The 22,687-nt window shown below is 40.9% G+C and overlaps 1 protein-coding gene across 1 annotated transcript; it reads left to right on the top strand.

The window, feature by feature from the left end:
* Positions 1-336: 336 nt before the first annotated feature.
* LOC149262104 (uncharacterized) lies at positions 337-18,582 on the top strand. Its single transcript, XM_089374604.1, has 3 exons — positions 337-1,739; positions 2,118-4,412; positions 18,360-18,582. Exons 1-3 carry the CDS (start codon positions 337-339, stop codon positions 18,580-18,582), a joined length of 3,921 nt encoding a protein of 1,306 aa, XP_089230730.1.
* The last annotated feature ends 4,105 nt before the right edge of the window (positions 18,583-22,687 follow it).

The following is a 22,687-nucleotide window of genomic DNA, read 5'->3' on the forward strand; positions in this document are numbered from 1 at the left end:
TATGGAGAAAAAAGGAAAAACAAATGAAGCAGAATCAACAGTCCCCTCACCCGAGGAATGTCAGAGAGGAAATGAAGGCAATGAAGAACACATTAGTCTAGCCTCAGACTCTGAAGGCGATTCAAAAGAGAGAGATTCTGAATCTGACAATTCGTTAGCCACTCCAATCAAGACGACTAGAGGGCGGAAATCAAAGAAGAAACAGAGAGAGGAAGAAACTTACAAAGATGTCCTCCAGGGATCCCAAAAAACTCTCAAATCAATGATGAATACCAGATCTAGGCGCAAAAGCAACAAGGCTCCAATGGGAGCCTCCTCTCCCCACAAAAGTAAATAATGAAATACGTCTCCTGGAACTGCAGAGGTTTAGGCAGCAGGTCGAAAGAGGAAGCCCTGAAAGATTTAGTGAGAATATACTCGCCTGAAATCCTCCTCATCCAGGAGACAAAGTTGGAGGATCTTTCTCTCCTCCATTCTAGTAAAGTTTTTTGGAACAAAGGTCATGGAAAAGCGGTTAGTGCAAGAGGTGCCTCTGGTGGAATAGCCACCTTCTGGAACAGCACTATATATGACTTTATTCAAGAAAAAAGCAGCGCTCACTGGCTCTTCACTCAGCTACTCCACAAGGATTCTGGTCAGCAAGTAAGTATGTTTAATGTGTATGCTCCTGTTTTGCCAAGTGAGAAAAAAATCTGCTGGAACTCGCTTCATTCATTTCTTTTAGAGAAAAACCCCGAGAATATCATAATTGCAGGTGACCTTAATGTCACCCTTGATATTAATGAGAAAAAGGGAGGTTCCATTGTCAGGGATCCTGCCAGAGAATGGGTTGAAGACATAATGCTGGGCTGGGACCTGGAGGATATTAAACCTTCTTCAGGAAAATTCACTTGGTCCAACAAAAGAACAGCCCCCAACCATATTGTTGCCCGTCTAGACAGATTTCTTGTCCACTCTTCTTTCCTAACCAGCGGTCTTATGGCATCCTCTAAAATTCTCCCAAATCTCACCTCTGATCATAAGCCCATTCTTCTCGAGCTTTCCCTTGATTGCAATCTTGGCCCCATCCCTTTTCGGTTCAGCCCTCTGTGGATCCAGCAAGAAGGCTTTCAAGATGTGGTCTCCGACTCTTGGAATAGGCCCATCCATGGTTCTCCTTTCTTTGTGTGGGAAGAGAAAATCAGGGTTCTAAAAAGAAATCTTAAAGACTGGGCTAAAAGACTGCAAACCCCAACATCCAAAAGAAAAGAAAATATAAATAGGCTTGCTGCTCATCAACTAGAAATGGAGCATAATCCTGTTTCTCCAAGTATGCTACTAAAAGAAGTCGAGCTCCAAAAAGAGGTTCATAGATCTAGCAGGGAGGAGGAAGAATTTTGGCGGCAGAAGTCTAGGATTCTCTGGCTGAAATCCGGCGATAAGAACACCAGCTTCTTTCATAAGCAAGCGGAAGCCCGAAAGAACTTCAAATCAGTCTCAGAGATTCAACACCAAAATACAGTGATTAAGGATTTCGAAGGCATCAAGAGAGCTGCATACTCCTTCTTCCAAGATCTGTATTCGGCTCCTGAAGAACCAGCTATTGATCCCCACTCTTATCCGATCAATTTAATACCCAATTGTGTCAAGGACTCGGACAATGATATGCTGACAGCTCCGATTAGTATGGAAGAGCTTGAGGAGGCACTGAACAACATGGAGCCTGATAAAGCCCCAGGGCCAGATGGGTTCTCTGTCAGGTTCTTTTTGACTTGCTGGTCAATAATAAAAAAAGATCTACTGAGGATGGTCAGAAAATCCCAGAATTGTGTAAAGATAGGTGGTGGCATCAACTCAGCCTTCCTAGCTCTGATCCCAAAAGAGAAAGGCGCCTCTGACTTTAGTAGATTTAGGCCAATATCTTTGTGCAATTCCAGCTATAAGTTGGTCTCCAAAATAATAGCCAACAGGCTGAAAAACATCTTGCCAGACATCATCCCTGAAAATCAAGGCGGTTTCATAAAAGGCAGAAAGATTTTGGATAACATTGTGCTGGTCCAAGAAGCAGTCCACTCTAGTTGCCAAAGAAAGGAGAAAGGCATGGTGATTAAGCTCGACTTGGCTAACGCATTTGACAGGGTGAGACATGAATTTATGTTTGCCTTGATGAAGAAGCTAGGCTTTTCAACAAACTTCATCAACTGGGTGAAAGCCTGTATTGCCTCGCCTTGGATTGCGCCTTTGGTTAATGGCCGTTCTACTGATTTCTTCCAAGCTTCTAGGGGCCTGAGACAGGGATGCCCGTTGTCTCCGCTCCTATATGCTGTCCAAGCCTCGGTGTTGAGTTTCCAACTAGATCATAATCAGCAAATTCAAACACTGCCTGGCCTCAGAACTACCCACAAGGTGAAAGACATTAATCATGCCCAATTTGCTGACGACACTCTGCTGCTTGGAGGAGCCAGCTTGATCTCTGCCAGACATTTCAAGAGGGAACTGGACATTTACAGGCTGATCTCGGGCAACAAAATCAATTATAGAAAATGCTCTATCTATGGCTGGAATTGCTCGACTAAAGAACTGTCTAACATAGCAAGACTTTTAGAAATGGAAGGAATCCGAAATTGGGAGTCATTTAAATATCTCGGGATCCCAATCTTCAAAACAAAGCCTAAAGTTGCTCACTGGCTGCCTCTGCTTGACAAAATAAAGAATAGAATCCAAGCCTGGGGTGCCTCATGGCTGAACAATGCAGGGAAAGTCATCCTCATGAAATCGGTCCTAATAAGCATGCCTCTATTCCAAAACTCAATCCTCCTTGCCCCAAAAACCTTTCTTAGTAAGTTAGATAGCCTGTTGAGAAGATTTCTGTGGGAAGGTGGGAATAACAATGATAGAAGAATCCATTTAGTGAGCTGGGAAATCCTCAAGAGTCCCTTTCAGGAAGGAGGCCTCCAGCTGCGCAATTTGGCGGCTCAAAACCTTGCTTTGGGATCCAAGATCCTTTGGAATTTAGTCTCTGGAAATACTAGCTGGAGTAAAAGAGTCATTTGGAAGAAATACTTCCATGGGCAGCGTTTGAGATGCCTGGATAAACCTCCAAGAACTCTAAAAGGTTCACCAATATTTAATCTTTGCAATGCTGCTAGGGAGCAATTCAGCCAACACCTATATTGGATCCCTGGTAATGGAAGGAAAATCAATATCTGGGCTGATCCGATCTTGGGTGACCAGCCAATGAAGCATGTGAATGGTCTCGCAAACATCAAAGATTGGCTTCAGTCTCACAATCTGCACACATTGTGGGACATTTCGAACTGGAAAGAAGCTCCTGATAGAACCTGGGATGGGTGGAATCTGGGGGAGGTCCCCATAATGCTGCAGGGGGAAGCCTCTTTACTTCTAGATATGCTCCAAGGAAAATCTCCTTCAAAGGCCACTGCCAAAGACAAAAGAGGCTGGGGGTTCATCTCTGGCCAATATACTGTTTCTGAAGGTTATAAAAGAATTACGGCTGTTCCTCATGTTCCTCCAAATCCGGCCCAATGGAAATTTATATGGGACTTTCCAGCTCTCCCAAAAATAGACTTCTTCTGTTGGACCGTGGCACACCAAAGCATCCTCACCAGAGATAACTTGAGAAGAAGAGGAATGGAAGGACCTTCCAGATGTCCCCTTTGTAGGTCTGATGAAGAAACTACCAATCACCTGTTGCTGCTATGCCCCTTTGCTCAAGAAGTCTGGAGGGGAGTGCTGTGGTTAGAGCCCTTCCTTGCTCTTCCAGACAACATCCCTGCCCTATTCAGAACTTGGGCCAGCTTATCTCCCTTCTGCCTTAAAAATAAAAGTCTCCTTAAAACCAGCTGGATGTGGATCCCTAAGTTTATTTGCTGGAAATTATGGTTGGAAAGAAACAACATAATTTTTCGAGAAGAAAGTTGCACTACAATAAGAGTTATCTCTAAAATAAAAGCATTGTTGGGCGAGGCACTGGAAGCCAACACTTCATCAAGGAACGAAACGAGACTGCTCATAGAAGAAGAGAATTGGTTCAAAGAATTAGTTCCAAAGTTGAAGGAAAGGCCCCCTCAATCTGTTCCCGTTCATTCCAGTTGGGAGATTAGGCTGGAAGAACAAGAGTTTATCAAGTGGAGATCGGCCTTGGAAGATCACTGTTTATTCTTCGATGGGGCTTCTAAAGGAAACCCTGGGGTTGCTGGCAGCGGGGGAGTTCTATTGAGCCCTGGAGGCTTTCCGGAACTTAGATTCCATTGGGGTCTAGGAACTGAAACTAACAATAGAGCGGAGGCTCTGGTATTGTGGCAAGGGCTGACACAGGCGATCAAAAGAAATATCCTTTCTCTCTCAGTCTTCGGGGACTCAAGACACATCATCCAGGCCATGCTTCGTCCTAAGAACTCTCACCAGGTTCAGTTAGCCTCCATCATCAGGAAAATCAGACTTCTGCTGCCCAAATTTATCAAAATATCCTTCTTTCATATCTTAAGGAACCTCAACTCCCAAGCTGATACTGAGGCCAACCTTGGTGTCCTCTGTTCCCGAAGATCCCTGGTAATTAACTCATCAGAATCTTCTTGCTCCATTCCTTAAATCTCCAGCTCGATCCTCCTTTCCTATCTGAAATAGGGGCTCCCTGTTCAATCAATTTTGTAATCCGACAATCCAAGATTGATTCCAGATTCTAGGCTCAGCCCAAAACCAAAGAACCCTTTCAGTCATCTCGGTTGATTCTCTCTGTTTCATCCCTCAATAGGCTTTCCTAGGAAATTGATATTTGATGTTTACGGGATCAGCTTCTGAGACAACAATCTTGGATTCCCATCAGGTTTTGCTGTTCTAGCTTCCAGGTTTCAACTATACCAAGCTCCAAGGGCAGGAATTCATGATAAGTTTGTTACTTTGGAATCTCTGTATCTAGCAGACTCTTATGCTCTGTTTCCAGCAGAATCCTGCTCTGTCTTGGACGTTGTGTGTCTGTTTGGTTGAATGCACGGTACAGGTGAGCTTCTGGAAGAACTAAAAGAGTCTTTTCTGGTTCCCCATCCACTTGTCGGAAGAAAGCCAAGAATGGCAGCAAAATTCGGATCCTTCCTCTGCCTGTCAACTCTCAAGCTTGTTGAGTCTGTTAGCAACGCATTCCTTTCCAGAACTTAGATTAACTCCAGAAAGAGGATCTTGTGACTGTTTGTTCCATCTCCATCGGCTCCACCGTCCGGTCTTCTGCAAAGGGAATTTTGATTCAAGTATTAGAGCAAGCTGATCTAAACATCGAGACTCATAAAGCATCGGATTAAATAGTCAGAGACCGCAAGTTGTTTGCCCAAGGAAATTGCATTACAATTCTTCAAAAATGTCCTGAGGAATACATGTGATTGATGATTAGAGAGGGAAATCGACATTTCATTTGCCAGATTGAAGAAACTCAGTTCCGAACTGTCTCACTGGCAGCCGAGTTAGAGGTCAGCATCTCAAATTTCTGCAATCTCCCAGGGGCAACAGGTAACAGCCATTGATTGTGTGGAAAATCGCTCCTTTATTGATGTCCAGAACTTTCAGGCAGAGACTCGGCGTTTTTTCCCTAAAAGACGTTTAAGAAACAAAGCAGGTCCATGGATTCACCAGGTAACAAGAATTCTGAGGGTCAAGAATTTTGAGGATCCTTTTCAATGTAACTAGCACGCGGTAGCTGTTTTGCCGCCATTCAATAAAAAACATAACCGTTAAAGTAAAAAAAAAAACAATCTTGTTATACTGTAAATATTAAATTTTATATGCTTATTAATTAAATTTAAATATGGTTATAAAATCATTATTTTAATTTATATGGTAAAATAGATGTTAATTTATAACTACTATTTATATATATTATATATTTGAATGTGATATGTATATTATGATTTTCTTTTATCTAGAAATTGTTCATAATTTGATTAATGAAAAAAAATAAATTACATCTAACATCTAATGCCTACATATTTATCTTATATTGGGTTGTAGAGAGCTTCTTAGTGCAAAAAGAGAATAACTACCTTTGAAATACATCTCAACCTTGCCAATATTCCATGAAATTAAATCTCTACCACTATTTCTCATTATTGAGTCAAAGGTTCATTCGAAGCCCCAATATGACAGGGATGTGTAATTCTACCTGTATTCAATGTGGAATTGACATGTGTCCCTTTTAAAATAAAAATAAAATATTCTCTAAATAGAAAAACAATGTTGGCTAAAAAAAATTATAGTTACAATATTTGAATTGGTCTCAGTGTTTTACAGTTTGGTCTTTTTTTAGATATATATATATATATATATATATATATATATATATATATATATATATATATATTTATTTATTTATCAAAATTCGACAATTTTTTTTACTTATAAGTATAAATTATGTACTCTATATAGTATTCAAAAATACAATTTAAACAAAAAAAAATTACACATTATATTTTTCACTCTAAAAAAATTTTGCATTCTCTAAATTCATATTAAATCTATGTTTAAAATAGCTTTATCTCAATGTATATTATTTTTAAATTAAATTATATAATATAAACGCTCGAAATGGATGTATATTGTTTTTAACTTTTATATATATATATATATAAACGCTAGAAGTTGGAAAGAGGCATTTATAGGGACTTCACACCATTTTTTTTAAGGTTTGGTTTCTTCCTTACTTGTCTTTATTGTACTGAGTTAATTTTGTTTTGGGTTTAAAATATAGTTCTTTTCTCTATGTAATATTTTATTTAATTGAATATTAAATAAAATCTGGAGGAAGCAAGTCATCACACATTTCTTTACTTTATGTTTTTTTATAGAGTAGTCAATATCTTTGAAATCTTTTATAGGACTTATAAAAGTACAGAAATTTAGATATTCTTGCCAAAGGACATTGGTAAACTCCTGTTTTATGTTTTGGACGAGTGTAAACAGCTTGAATCACGAGGACATATGTATGTATAACCAGTGTCGCCAACTTTACTCCAACCATTTTTGATAATATATTTACCTAGTCTTTGTTTAAAAAAGATGCATCAGTCGATGTTATGTCTTTAATTATTGTGGATTACATAGGAGTAATCGCAACAATCTGGAATATTTATATGTTACTTTATTGGTCACTACAGTGATTCAGTGTACCATTAAGGTACTCTTTGATGTTAAGTTTAGGTTTATTGATTTAAAATCCATGTGTTGTCTTACTTAACTAATCATAAAAATAAAATAATTTAAAAAACACTCATCCATACATATGTTTACATAACACACCATTTTGTTAAATTAAATACAATGAATTAATATGATATATGCTAGTGCTTAATTTCTGTGTTGTTGATATGCAAACTTTGCTTTTTGTTTTTAAATAAAATTTCTATGACCAATTACAATATTAAATATTTTTTTATAATGATAATTATTTTTATATTTTGATTAATTTATTTGGATAAAATTATTGCATTAATTCCATTTAGATGAGAGTTAAACTATAATTGGGGTAGTATTTAGTCTTATTTATGGAACTAAGATTTTAGTAAAACAAAGGTTTGTTCGTTGCTCGCACACACACTTCGTGACCACTTATTGTAATGTTGTGGCACACCACCTCATAACTCCGTGCACTCAATCAAGCAGTTCAGCGATATAATTGAATCTGTTTTCCACCATTTTTATCCTGAAGTACTCGATAAAAAATTGTTAAAAAAACAGAAGGCACCACATGAATCACCTATGGAGTTTTCAGACAGCTTATGTCTATTCATGTTTGAAGCCCCGAAAAGTAAGATGAAATTTCAATATCTCATGGACAGATTTGAATATTGCCTTATCAAACCTGTTAATCCCAAGAAGAAGTTCAAGCTCAAACCCTGCTCAACATACTTCGGTGATGGAGTTGCACAATCACAAACGGACACGGTTGCTGTCGCAAGTGATTGTCCGCCATCCCCTCATCAAACAACTCCACAACTACAGAGTGATGTGGGAGAACACACACACACATCCGTTCAACTATCACATCCTCCCAACATCACTTCTCACAATTTTCGTGCATATTTGGTTGTGAATCCCATGGGTTGTCACATGTATTTTGTACCTCAACCTCCGTCTTCATATTCTAATGATCCTCTGGATGGCACTGTCTTGTGTTCTTTCGTTCCAGACTCTACACCTATTGTTAATGAGGATCAAGCCATTAACGGAGTTGGCGTTGCACAACCAACTTGTGTTGTCATTCATGAAGAGTATGACTGGGAGCTTGAGCATCAACCCTTGGCAAAGGATTACTCCCTTTTGTCTGAGCCTCCTCTGTTCTTTCCTGATATCTTTGGTGATTCTACCATCCTTGATTTTGCATGTGTATCTCCGTCTACGGATGCACCCATTGTTGATCATTCGCAAAACACACTGATGTCAGTCCATCATCCGACAACAGCGAGGATAAATCATTCATTGAACATATACTTGATTCTTCATCTGCTTTTTCCGAGAACGTAGAGGGTGAACATTCTTGCTTCTCATCTACCCCTCTGTGTGATTCATCAAATCATGAGTACCGTCAAACATCCTGAATTTTATGATCTTGGGTGTCGTGCTCTCTCTACTTCATCTGATCACGATGTTGATTCAATTGTTGTTAATCTGTTTCAGACAATGGTCTACGATGATCTATCTGTCGACAAAATCGAAACCTGTAGACTGTCAAGGCACTTCAGCTCAAGTTGATAGTTATGTTAGGCCCTCATTGTCCCGAGGTTGGTTTCACTCCCAATCAGGAAGTTGTTCAAGCACCCAAGGCTCCTCATCACTCATCTATATGCATTGAAGATCAATCCCACGCTTAGATTTCACTTCCTCTACTCGAACTACATGATCCCATTACTCATGCATTCGGAGGAATCTTACACAACAAGCACACGTGCGTGACACAAGTTGTCTTTCTTTCTCTCATTCGCTTGCATTTCACAACCCAGAGTGTGCGTATTCTTAACATCTGCATGCAGTGTCACACAACACTATGGTAAGTCCACGGATTGCATGTCATGCACTTGAATTCGTTTTTGTTCTGTGGACGCATTTAAACTCAGAGTGTGTTTGTCTTCATTGTTATATCTTTCATGTTTGTTGGTTCGCATGGCTGTGATGTTCACGAACCATGCCTTCACCAACATGGGTCGACCAATGCTAGTGGCTGCATTGGAAGTATCACTTTACAGAAGCAGACCCATGCACCGTTAGCTTAGGAGTAGGAGTAATGTTTGCTTTTGGTTTGTTTGCTTGCATGTGTATTTGATTCTTACTTTGCATGTTTGCTTACTCGCTTTGCTTGCGCATTTACTTATGCTTTTGCTTTGCTTTGTTGTTTGTTTTCTTGTTTACATCTGTAGGTTAGTTTCGCATGAAACTGTGCACAACTTTTGAAACAAGTTGGGTAAACTACAAGAGGAGTTGTGCGGTTATCAATACTTGGTTATTTGTTGTTTTGCCTCTGTATGAAGAACTTGTTGTCTTCAATCCATGATACATCAATGGAAAATACGTACTGTTTGAAGTGAACCTCGGTGAAAACACAACACTTGCGTGCCAACTAGTGTCACCTACTCTAGTCGGTTGTTTTTGGGTTAATCCTTGTCATCTCAATCAAGTAGAGTAAGGTGAGGGGGAAAATCTTAACAAGCACATCAGAGGTATATACAAACTACTTCTCTGAAGGAACAACCTCTTCTGCTCTCAATAAGTCAAGATTCCTCTTCCGCCTCTAAAATGAATAAGTGTTATGCACAATTATGAAAATGAAAATGAAAAAAATGAAAATGTTCAAAAATTTCGAAAAAATGAAAAATGAATAAGGCGAAAGAAGAGAAAACCTTCCTGTGTAGAGAGGTGATACAAGTAACTCCGTCGGGGTACTGACCAGGCTCGCTGGCAGCGGAGTGATGCTTATGTTCCTGCGTGACTCCGTCAGGGTACTGTCCAGGCCTGCTAGCAGTGGAACAACACCAGAGATGAAACTAAAACTTTGATGACCATAAAGCTTGTGCACCAATATACCCCTCATCCCTAATCGAAACAACTATGTTGCCTTGGCTTGGAGTGTGTGTCGACTAACCAAGAGCTTGGCAAATGCTACATCTTACAATCAAGCAAGTGTGGAAACTAAGACGAACAAAGAACTGAAAAATACTTCCAAAGGTGTTAGACTTGCTTTTCACGAACAAGGTCCATTTAGAGAGCTAGAGTTCTACCAGTGTCTCGCCAAGTGTTGTAGCGGCTACAACCACCTTGCAAAATTTTGCCTTAGCTTCATTGTGGAGCCTCCCTACCAACCATCCTTAGCAGCATGTCTTGCACTGTCAAGTACATAGGCTTCATTGATTTCTTAGTAGCTTTCCAGCCTGTGAATGTCAGTTTGCTTCACTCCCCTCACAAGTTGCCATTCTGGACTTAGGCTAGTTGCTGGATGAGCAGCTCCCTCAGAAAATTGCGCAATTCTAGAGGGGAACCAACCTCCCCCCCAAGAAATTGTGCAAATATGTTGGACAGACTGCTGAGCTCCAAAATTACGTAGAACAGTCAAACAGGCTTCCTTGGAAAAACTGCGGAATCTGACCCAACACTACAGCTCAGCCCAGAAATTGTACAAATCCATTGGGCAGCCTATTGGGCTCAGAAATTGCTCAATGAAATCAAACAATATTCCTTGGGAAAATTGCGCAATATGGCCTAGTACTATAGCTCAACCCAGAAATTTTGCAATTTTGGGCAGCAGTCACCTGATCCTCCCAAGAATTGTGCAATCCCTCTGGGACAGCCAGCCTAGTTCCTCTTAGAAATTGCGCAAATCCCTCTCTCAATCAAGCAGGTTGTTGCATGTGCCTTCAGGTTGATCTGTTCCCTCCGGGATTGAGAGAAAATGATTTTCATGCATGGGTTTCTCTTCCTGAAATAACAAAAGGAAGCATACAAAAGACATCCCTAGATCTAGGGATCTATTTTTAGCAGCTAGAGGTTATATGCAGTCATTTTAGAATCCTCTTTCCAAGTGTCGCCTTTTCCTAGATTTGTGGCATGCGCGTCATAACCTCGATCTCATCAGAACTCATGAACCAAACACTGCAAAGCTCATTCCTAACTTCGACCTTGTAGCTCTGACATCCCACATTGCATCGAGGAGTCTTCAGCACTTTTAGCTTAGTTGTTTAAGGGTAAGTCTGCTTTTCATGTCTTGTGCTGTGTTTCTGTCACTTTTTGTGTTTTGCTTTGTGTGAGTGATGTCTGCTTGATTTTAATGAGCGCTTGTTGTCATTTTAATGTATGTTAGCTTATAGACGCACCGTTTTAGTTTTCATTTTCATCTCATTGTTGTCGCATGCATGACATTATTTTTGCACCGATAATCACTGTTGCGGCGACTCGCTTCACACACATGCATGCTTTCCCCTTCTCTGAATCTTGCACTTATTGTTTCCATACATGATCATTCACTCCTGATTACACTCAGTATCACCATGCATTCAAGCTTTTCATGTTTGCAGTATCCTGTCGGCGGGTCTGGGCTGCCTTAACTCGAACCTTGCCTTGCCTGGCTAGTATTGCGCATTTCTGGAAGTGAAGGGTCTACATTCCCTCCAGAAATTGCACAAATACGGCCCAACACTGACCTGCAGGCTTGCATTGCGCAATTATGGGAGGAAGTGCCACGCTGGCCCCAGAAACTATGCAATGCAATTTGCTGATTTGCATGTCACTGTTGACTAAAATTGTGCATTGCATAGTTTCAGTCCTCAACAATCCATGCTGGACTATGCATTGCACTGTTCCAGTAGTCAGTCAACCTCTTGACAGCCCAGACTCTGCCTTGCGTAGTTTTGGTAGTCAGTCTCCCAGCCTCTTGGTGAAAATTGCGCAATCTTCATAGACAGACACACAGGTATGTTGCATGTCAGTCCTCCAGTTTGTTTTGGTTTTCGACTGACAAATTTCTTGTCAAGAGTGTTTCTATGTCCCTAGGTATCACAGGTGTTCATCTGCCTCTCAACAACATAGGTACAATGGCTTCAGGGTCGAAGACACATTCATAGCACAACTGAGAATGCAGTTGATCAAGTGTCCATGAACTTGCCAATCTATGAAGACATCAAGTTGTTCATGGACAAGGATATCAAGATGAAATGGAAATGATTTCACAGTGAGTAGCACCATCAATAGCAGTAGAAGGTAGCACACCTGCATGCGGCAAATGCAAGAGGAAGGTTGTTGAAAGCGCATAGGCGAAACAAAGTTGCAAGCTCAAGCAGATCCACTTGTGATGAAATCAACTTTGGAGATTAAGGCTATGAGGCAACGAGGTGACAAGAGGATCGCGCGAAGGAAGAGAGAGAAACAGAGGAGTTATAGGTGCTAAAACGACAACTCAAGGAAGAACAGGAGCTGCACAGACAACAAAAAGAGTTGTAGCGGGAATAGGCATAACAGGAGGCACAACATGCACAGACTGATGAAACTGCACCCATCCAACAATTGGCATGGAGCAGACAGGGTGAGAAGTGTTGTCGATCATATGCAAGGGTATTCAGGATCATGGATGTAATTGTGTGCATGCATGTGATCCCACCCATTCGGCACACTCACTAAGGTGACGACAAGAAGAAATTCTGATTGGAGCTGAACATGTATTTCGACAAGTTGATGCGCATGATCACCAACACACACTGGGAGATCAACACACACACTATGCATCAGTATGTTGCTAGTCCAGTAGCACTCAAGGTGATGATGCACATGTTATCAGACTTGTTGGATAGAGGAGCCATATCAGTGTACCTGGATGCAACGGAGGAAAGAGTTCGCATTCAGCAAGATGTCACCATTGAACGCATGAACACCATCATAGACGACCAATATTGGCATCAGTTCACCGCCATTGACCATCGTGAGGATGTCGAAGAGTTGGTCTTCCCAAAGTTGTCCGAGTCTTAGTGTTGTCTTGCATGGCTTGCTCAAGCCTATTTTGTCTTACATGGGTACATGTGTAGAGTGTATGTAACATCTTGTAAAGTGGAATTTCAAGTGTTGATAGTTGAATGTAACAATCATAGAGTAGTTGAAGAGTCATGAGGGTAGGTGAACAGTCACAAAGGGGAATGTCAAGGGTCACCCCACCCTTTTCTATTTATAGTACCTCATAAGTCATTGTAGAGGCTTTTGGTCATCCAAGCTTTCGATAGGATTATCTTAGAGAAAGCTTGGAGAGTATTGTAACAAGCCTTAGCTTCTCCATAGTGCAGAGCTAGTACATCTCTTTGGAGGAGCAGGTGGCAGTGACTGTAACGTTCCACTATCGGGACTAGTGGTTGGTCATGGTTGTACTGCATGCACAGGGGCTTCACTCAATGAACCTCTGACATATCACGTTCGTTTGTGGCATATTAAACAATACCCTTAATTTGACTACATATTGGAAAATACCTCTAAAAATCTCTTTATTTAACCCCCTACAATATGAACCCAGTATACCCTCCCAATTTAAAAACCCCTACTTTCACTAGATATTGTAGGTATCCATTTTTTCGTTATAATTTTTTGTACCCCTTTATATTTTTTTATTAACTTTGGGCTCTATTTTTTATACCTTCCAATATATAAATCCTCTACCTCCTATATAACCCCCAATATATTATATCATTTTTTCCTCAATAAATATTCCCCCAATATGAACCCATGTGGTATGACATTTCTCCCCTAGTGAAGCCCCTGTGACTACATGATTGGAAATTTCAATTCTTAATATAACAGAGCCAACACGTTTCATGCATATGTTGTTATTGTGTTTCAGCTATCTTGGTTACTTTAATGATCTATGTATATGTTTGCTTACACATGCATGTATGGACTCTTTTTCTATAAGTAGGTATGAATCTTACTGAGATGTGTTGTTGGTTTAACCATCACTTTGGATTGTTAGCTTACTTGCTTTCCAGTTTGTGATGCATCTTCCCTTGTGTGTTCCCTTCCAAGCCATGTCCTTTCACAGGTTTCCAAGGGGCGCACTCACCCCACTTTCCATGTGTTAGAACCATTCATGCACCTTCCTTGGCTCACTGCACATGTCACACCCTTGATACCAACAGGGACATCTTACATGCCTCTGCACGCAACTGCCATCAAGGCTATACCGTATGACCCACTGCTGGGACTCCTACACCAAAAGACCTGAGGTCTAGTTGGGACTTCTTACTGGGGAGATCTTGTGACATGTTGGTGGGTCCAGCACCGTTAACAGGCCCTTCTGCTAGAAAAAATCCCCTCCTAGACTTTCTAATATCCCTTCTGAACAATTTAGAATTTAGTGATGTCCAACCTCCTAAGCTATTGCCAACATGGAAAAACAACATATCAGGATCAACCAAATTTTCTAAAAGATTGGATCGCTTCCACATCTTGTACACCCTTCTTGATACAAACATTAAAATTTGATAATGGACCTCGATGGGGGGTTACTCAAAACACTCCCCTAATTAGTTCCATTTCCTGCAAAACCCCCCAATCATTTCAAGCTCAACCCATCCTGGTTATAATACCCCTCACTTATGGATCTCCTCAAACTCTCTTGGATACATTTATCTTGAGAGCATCATGAATCCCTAGTCATTTATGTCCAAAGGAATCTCAAATGCTCAACGAGAATTATTATCGAACTAGATAAATAAAAAAGAGAATTAGACTTTAAAGCCCTCCCAAATATTGATTCCCAATCACATGCCCTATTGGTACTGGAAACTTCTTCAAAAGTACCGAAAAATTGGAAATACAAAATTCCAAATCTTGAAAAGTTTAGAAAGTAAATCCTCCTTGATCAAGAGAAGGAATGGAGGATGAAAATTCGCGTGCTCTAGCTACAAGTTGGAGATGACAACAAAAAATAATTCCCTAGGATGGAAAACCATAAGAAATCTATAAATACTATCTGGGAAATCAAAGGCTCTAATATCTCCCTTGCCACATCTTTCTTAGAAATCACATAACGAGGTTTTTCATATTATAGAAACATATTCTGCCAAGACAATCGTGCCACTATACAACAAATTCTAGAAGTGGCAAGGCTTTTTCCTAGCTTTGTGGATCAAGAAGGAAATGATGTTCTAATGGTAGAGGTCTCTAAAAAAGAACTTGAGAGAGTTCTCCATAGCTTTCAAAAAGGTAAGAGTCCTAGGCTAGATGACATCCCTAATGAATTCTATACTAGATGTTTTGATTTAACTAGTGAATACCTTCTCTCAGTCATTGAATATTGTAGAACCTTTGGTCTCATCCTGACCCCTTTTAACTCCACTTTCATTGTCCTTATTCCCAAAACCAATAATGTGGATTCCTTTGACCATTTTAGACCTATATCCCCTTATAATTACATTTATAAAATCATTTCCAAACTCATTTCCCTCATATTAAAGGATATCCTTTCTACAAATATCTCTTTTGAACAATTTTGGGTTTCTATCTCTCACTCAAGAAGGGATTTACTCTATTCATATAAAGCACAAAAAAGCTATAATATATAAGGTTTACCTCTCAAAATCATATGACCAAGCGAGTTGGTTATACCTCCTACTTCTTCTGATCCACTTGGGTTTCTATCATTCCTTTTTGACATGGATGATGAACTATATTAGCACATCCTCCTTCGTTATTTTGATCAATGGGGCATATTCTCCTTTTTTTTTTCATGGTGAGAGAGGAGTAAGATAGAACTTCCCACCCTCTCCCCTTCTCTTTCTCATAGTGCTTGATAGATTAAGCAAACTCATTTCTAATACAATTCCAAAGAGGCATATTCAAATTGGTAAAAATCTCCCCTAATTGTTCCCTTACACATTTCCTCTTCAATGATGATGTCCTCATCTTCTCTTATGGTCTTTTCCCGCATCTCAAAATTTTAAAGGACATTTTGGACACCTTCATTCAAGTTATAAGAATGCAAGTAAACCCTTAAAAGTATTCTATTATAGGTTGGAGAATCTTTGGAAATGAAAAAAGAGAAATAGAAGGCATTTTATCCTCCCCAATAAAAGGAATTGATTAAGGATTTAAATATATGGGCTTCATTCTCAAGCCCCGTAACTACAAAATCTCAAATCAGTCTTGGTTATTAGAGAAAGTTGAAAAAGGACACAGAATCTAGACAAATAGATGGCCATTTAGAGCATGGTGATTGGTTTTATGTGAGTCAGTGATCAAGGCCATGCTCGTTTATTGGGCCTCAATGGCATGGATTCCCTTGGGTATACTTCAGGGGAAAAGAAACCTATCCCTTTTCTTTCTTTGGCTCATAAAATATGAAAAAATAATTTTTTCCCTTATAGGCTGGCAGTGTATTTCTCTTCCAAAATATCATGGTGGATGGGGATTAAAATGTTTTCCTATGTTTGCAAAGGTTGTGACAGCTAAACGAACGTGGAAAATTATTCAAGGATAAGCTCTTTGGTCTTATGTGATACAACAAAACTACATAAGGCCCTTATATACTCTTGAATGGATCAAATATCCTCAAAAATCCTATAAAAATGCATTTGTTGTTTGGAAAGGAATTTTGAAAGTCTTATCTATCATAAAAAATAATCTATGCTAGAAAGTTGGAAAGGGCACAAATATTATTCTCGGTAAATACCCCTACATATTTAGTCAACACTAGTTCCATCTTCTTGAATTGCTCATCCAACAACTATCTAATGCATATTTTTCCACTCTTAATGAGGTCTCCCATCCACATTTTCCTCCTTTCTCTCAATCCTAGATTTCTTCCAATGACCTTCATTTAGAAGGTGAAGGGAAATTAGCATGGGATCAATATATCAAAGCACTTAAATTCACTAATTTTTCTAATTTAGACTCTAAATATCAGCACATCTAGGCCCTCAATCTGTTATGCAACCAACTCACAAAATAGAAGAAGAGATAGATAAACGACTTCAAAATAAGCCTCTTTGAGGGGGGAGCCTCCTTTATATTACACAAATGAATCATTCTTAGATGATTCAAATGAAAAAACCTCCTTTCTATATATAGGAGTCTAAGGGGTCACAATATAATCAGATCCGACATGACAATAACAATGTAAGGGCACAACAATAACAATAAGGGGGTATACACTAATAACAATGAGGGAATACACTAATATTATAGGGACCTAACATGCCCCTTTACTTCAAAAAATAGTTGTCCTCAATGCTTGAGTAGTTCTGGATGCTTCTATATAAAATTCTCATCCTCCCATGTGGGATCTTCCGCAGGTAAGTTCTTCCACTTGATGAGATACTCTGAAATTGATCGATTTCGTAGCTGTCGAGTTCTTATTTCTGTGACTGCTTCAAGTTCCAATATGATTTTTCCTTCCTCATCAAGTTTTTGCAATATTGTTTGAATTGGGAGCTTGTCACCTATAACCTTCTTTAAGCATGAAACATGGAAAACTAAGTGCACTTGGGAAGATGTAGGAAGCTCCAATTTGTATGCCATACTACCAATCTTTTGCAACACCTTGTAAGGACCATAATAATTTGGTGATAATTTATTATCCTTCTTAGCTTGCTTGAGGGACATTTTTTTGTATGGTTTTAGCCGTAAAAAAACCTAGTCGCCTACATCAAAACTTCTTTCGCTACGATGTTGATATACCTATTGTTTTATTCTATTCTACGCCAAAGTGAGGTTATCCTTTAGGATTTGGAGAACTTGTTGTTGATGCTCTATGTGATCTTCCACTACTTCAACCTTAGAATTTTCTCTTAAAGATGATGTGATGGATGGTGGATGATATCCATAAAGTTCCATAAATGGGGTCATTTTTTCTACAGTATGGAAGGATGTCATGTCCCTTCTTAAATTATTTTGGAACAACATTAATTTCTACATTATGGGGCCAATTTTGGAGGTGATGGGGCCCATTTGATTTTATTAGGAGGCTAGACTTAATAGAAGTTAATTCATTGTGGTTAAGTATGTGTGGGGGCGACCCATACTAGGGGAATACACATTCCTTAGTTCGATTTGCATGTAGGAGAATTCGATGGTTAGGTGGGGGAACCACGATGGAGGGAAAAGTGCTCCATGAAATCTATATAAAGATGGCAGCTCTCCTCATTTGGATATCTTATCTTTTGACATATTGAACTCAACCTTAGTTGCTTGAGTTTCTTAGCTAGGTTACTGTGTTGTTTAGCACATGAGTGTCTCCGAGCGGAGATCTCAACCCTTGCTTCAGTGGACTTCGAGTGCCACCCTAGGAAGGGAATTCGTACTACCTTGGAGGAGAGCTGGTGGAGTTTCACATTTATATCATTCAACATTTGTCTCAGCCAGTGTGTGTTTCTGGAGGATGTAGAAGGGGAACACACAGGTGTTGCTTGTGGGTTCATCTGGGCAGCAATTGCCAGGGGGAGTTTGGGAATTCAAGGTACAGTGGAGGATCAACCTTTCGGGAGAGTTTTGGAGCAGGAGGTTGCTGCATTCAAGCAGTTCAATTTACAATCACCTGGGCCTGCGCAGAGAGCCATCACTGGGCTCACGTGGGAGTTGTAGGAAGGAATTATAGAGCTGGAGTGGACCGGGAGAAGTAGGAGATCACTTGAAGGGTCATTTGAGGATAATTGCTAGAGTTGGGAGAGCAGATATTGACAAGATCAGTCACAGCAACAAAATTCGAAATTGGAGGAGGGCGAAGTTGTGAAGGGTCAATTTTTGAAGGTTGGAACCAATGGAAACCCTTTCTAGGTTTTCTTGTGTTTTGAAAAGGATCACACTCCTAATTTTATAGAATTTTCTAGGTAGATGTAAGGGATCAAATAGGGGTCCCAACTCAGCTAGCAACTAGAGGAGCTAAGGGGAATTTGGGCCAAAATTCTGAGGTCAACATTTGGCCAATTCCTTCGTGGGTTATTCTAGGTATTTGGTGGAGAGGTCGGGGTTAATTTTCCGTAATTTTCTGAGCATAGGAGGTGGGGTTTCCAACAACATCCTTGCAGTAGATAACATAGTTTCACAGGGGTAGCGCAGGGCATCATTGCAACAGTTATTGTGCCATCTGGGCTTGACATGTTACCACCTGGGTTTGATCACGCTTGCCATTGGGGAAAGCCTAGGTGCACCTCTTCCACATTATTTTACTTTTCTCCTAGGTTATAATAAAATGGCTCAACTGTTGGATATTCCTAGAATTTTTATGGGTGTGCATTGAATGTTTCAATTTTATGGTGTTGTTTTTATTATTTACTTTGCATAGCACTATTTTTCCTAGTTTGGAACATTACAATGGTATCATAGCATGATCTTGACCCAGTTGTGGGAAATTAGCTAGAAGATCATCAAAGATTTGGGTATGAGTGCACAGTGATGGGTGAAACTAGAGACAAACCCATGGCTCAAGGGAGATCCAATATGCAGAAATTTTTGGGTAGAATTCATTGGTATGATGAGAGGTTGGCCCAGATGAGGAGGGTGACAAACCAAACCCATACTCACCCTTACAACATAGACGTTAGAGGTGAGCAGGCTGTGGGGGTGCAATCATCTACATCATGTGGGGAAAGCTGACGAGATTAGGGCACCAGATCTCCTGAAAAGGAGCAGGCAGGACAAAGACAGTTAGAGGGTGAGACCAGGGAGTACTTTTTCTGGTGGAGACCTGGCTTTAGATATCAGGAACCTGAGGAGGAGGTTGAGCATTATGCTGAGAGCCCATAGGATGATGAGGATCACATCGATATACTCGATGTGGCACAAGATTCACCTTTATTAGAGACCTATTTGATAGCCACAGTTGACACCTTGGTGGAGAGGATAGAGCCTACACACATAGAGCCATCTATTGAGGGGGTGCCTCCCATGGATGAGATGCCAACAATTGCTGAGGTATCTAGAGCTGTGACTGAGTTTACAGGTGATAGATGCCCACGATAGTTCCACCAGTTTCAGGCCAACCTTCTAGCATTACAAAGGAAGGTTGTGTTAGTGCGTGAGGCTATTCTGCAATAGAAAGAGGAGCTGGAGGGCATGAGATCAATTTATTCCAAGTCCATGAGAAAATTGACTCATGTTGGGGAGTAGTTGGATTCCCTACTAGTGTAGTTAGAGTGCACGTTGGGGCATGAGAGAAACCCTCATCGGGCATACATAGATGAGGTTGGCAGTCTTGTTAGGTTACCTTGGCCCATTAGATAGAGAGAGACAGAGCTACCTAGTCAGATTTCATGTATTGACTAGGATAGCGAGATGGGACAACCTGATTTGCATAGGGTGCAACACCCACATGATGGGTTTGTTCTATGTTCAGGAGTTTGTGCATTCGATCCCTCTCTTGGGGTTGGATGGTGAGAGTTTCTGAGTTGGTACCCTATGGAGTGGGCTATGGAGATGATGGTGGAACTGGGTGTAGCTCAACAGGAGCTTCCAGGCACTGGGGATACCGGCAGCGTAGACTGGCAATGGGTTCTCAGCGGGACTACCTATCATTTCCCAGGTATGTCGGTTGACTACACCCAAGATGGTACATTTGACCTAGTAGGTGAGCATGCAAATTTGCTAGGGGAGTCTCGATCAACATCAGTGGTCGACTAACTTATGGACAAGATCTTTCGGTTTTCTTGGTATGGCATTTGTACACGGGATCACTGGGTGATCAACATACTTTGGAAGGAGTTTGTCGGAGGAGGTGGCATGGCAGGCCACCAGACGGTGCCTTGCATGGAGCTGGGGACTCTTCACTTTTGAGTGGGGCACAGAGATGCAGAGGAGCAGAGAAATGGTGGCATCACTGCTGACACATAGGGAGAGTCACTTCTCGGATCCCTTAGAGGGGATTTGGAGAGGAGATCTACTCATCGGTTGGTATAGTGATGCGATGGTGGAGGTGATGATACTGATTAGGTGTGGCTTGACACATAGAGACGTAGCGCTAGGCCATCACATTCAGGGATGTGTGGGAGCATCTAGAATTGAGCAGTGGTCTACAGGTAGGCATGGAGATGCATGGTGGTGTGTTGTAGTGTGTTGGACTGCGTTGTGGAGTGGGAGTGCCTCACATCACTTTGAGTACATGCGGGGAGTGACATGTGCAGCTACACAGGCAGGAAGTAGGATGGTACAAGATGGCATAGTTGTAGTCGAGGGTATCCAACATTGTATAGGAGTAGGCCGTGGTGTACAGTGGCATGTCTAGGAGTACTGGGATGATCAGTGCTATTCAGGGGCATATGGTGTTGCACGAAAAGGTCTTGGAGTGTTGCCTCCAGGGACACCCATGGATGGATACCCTTGGCATACTTTTGGGTGTAGCTCACCCAATATCAATGGGGACATAGATGAGTGATACTTAAAGGTATTCGCGGGGACTCACACACCTAACCCTCTTCTACATCACTTATAGGAATGAGCGATCTAGTTGTTGTCCTTTGAAACTCTGGGCATGAGAAGCAGGGCACAGGGAGCTCACCCAAGATATTTGGATGAATTTTGCTGTGATAGAGGAGAGGCTTCTCAGTAGGGGCATTGGGTTAGTGCGCGAGTTGACAGCCACAAGTTGAGGGATGAGGTGATCACCGACAAGGATGACATATCGTTCATCACTGTTCTTATGCTTGGGGAGCTGGTCAGAGGGGAGACATGTGTCACTCTTTCCATAGGGAATTCTTGGATCATGCATGAGCAGAGGATACCATGTATGATTGAGACAATTGTCCAATATGTATCTGGATTCCCGACATTGTATCAACACATTCTCTAGAGGGAGGGTAACCGAACCAGTGGCGATGGTTGGCAGGAGCAGGATGGATCCGCATACACTGAGTCGATTACATGTATAAGATACCAATCAATTGGTTGCATTTGGGGGGTATATATTTGGCACACGTGGTTTCCAATGGTGATCAATACTACACAATGGCATGCATAGGATAATTTATCATGCCTCAAATTAGTTCATGATGTATGATGTGTTGGGTTGTGTTATATTCTTTCCACGACTAGCCCACATGGTTAACCAGGGGGTTAGAGGGGGGGCGGAGCCTCCCCTTCATTGGGCCGATTGCGTAGTGGGGGGGTTCACAAGGGGGTTTGAGGGGTGTATGTAACCCCACTTTATGGGGTCAGAAAATTTTGGTTTTGGAACCTATGTTAGGTTGGGTGGACCCACTTATGGTTTTGTGCATGATTTTCACACATGTTTTTCGGGTGTGATGGTTTTCAGTCCATGGTATTGGATGTGATGGTTTTTGGTCCATGGTATTGGATGCTTCGGCATGTATAAATATGTATTACAACATTGAAAGGAACATAATGAAAAATCAAGTTGGTAGTCCTAGTTTTGGGATCCAGGGGAAAATCTCAGTGTATATGTGTTTTATGTGTTATGCTCTCGCATTGTTTATTTTCTGTGTTTTAGAATTCGTATGCAGGTAATTTCTATACGGGGTTAAAACCTACATTTGGTATCAGAGCCATTTTGGCTTCAAGGGGACGCCTTTGTTGCTGAGAGGTTTCGCTCGAGCCTGTGGTAGACCCTGTTTAGTGGGAGATCTGCGAGATAGATTCTGGTGGTGAAAGAAGATGGCGAGCAGTGGAAAGATAGAGATCGAGAAATTTAATGGTGAGAGTTTTGAGTTGTGGAAACTCAAGATGGAGGATCTATTGG

The sequence above is a fragment of the Pinus tabuliformis genome, chromosome 6 (genome assembly GCF_031772625.1).
Source record: "Pinus tabuliformis cultivar Carrire ecotype Pingquan chromosome 6, CPIR1, whole genome shotgun sequence".
NCBI lineage: Eukaryota > Viridiplantae > Streptophyta > Pinopsida > Pinales > Pinaceae > Pinus > Pinus tabuliformis.

Bases quoted from the DNA above. Each gene is read 5' to 3' on its own strand.
- LOC149262104 (XM_089374604.1), top strand. From the start codon at position 337: ATGAAATACGTCTCCTGGAACTGCAGAGGTTTAGGCAGCAGGTCGAAA. The intron at 1,740-2,117 runs GTTCTTTTTGAC...CGCATTTGACAG, and splicing joins CCAGATGGGTTCTCTGTCAG to GGTGAGACATGAATTTATGT. The intron at 4,413-18,359 runs GTTAGCCTCCAT...CATTTGTCTCAG, and splicing joins AAGAACTCTCACCAGGTTCA to CCAGTGTGTGTTTCTGGAGG.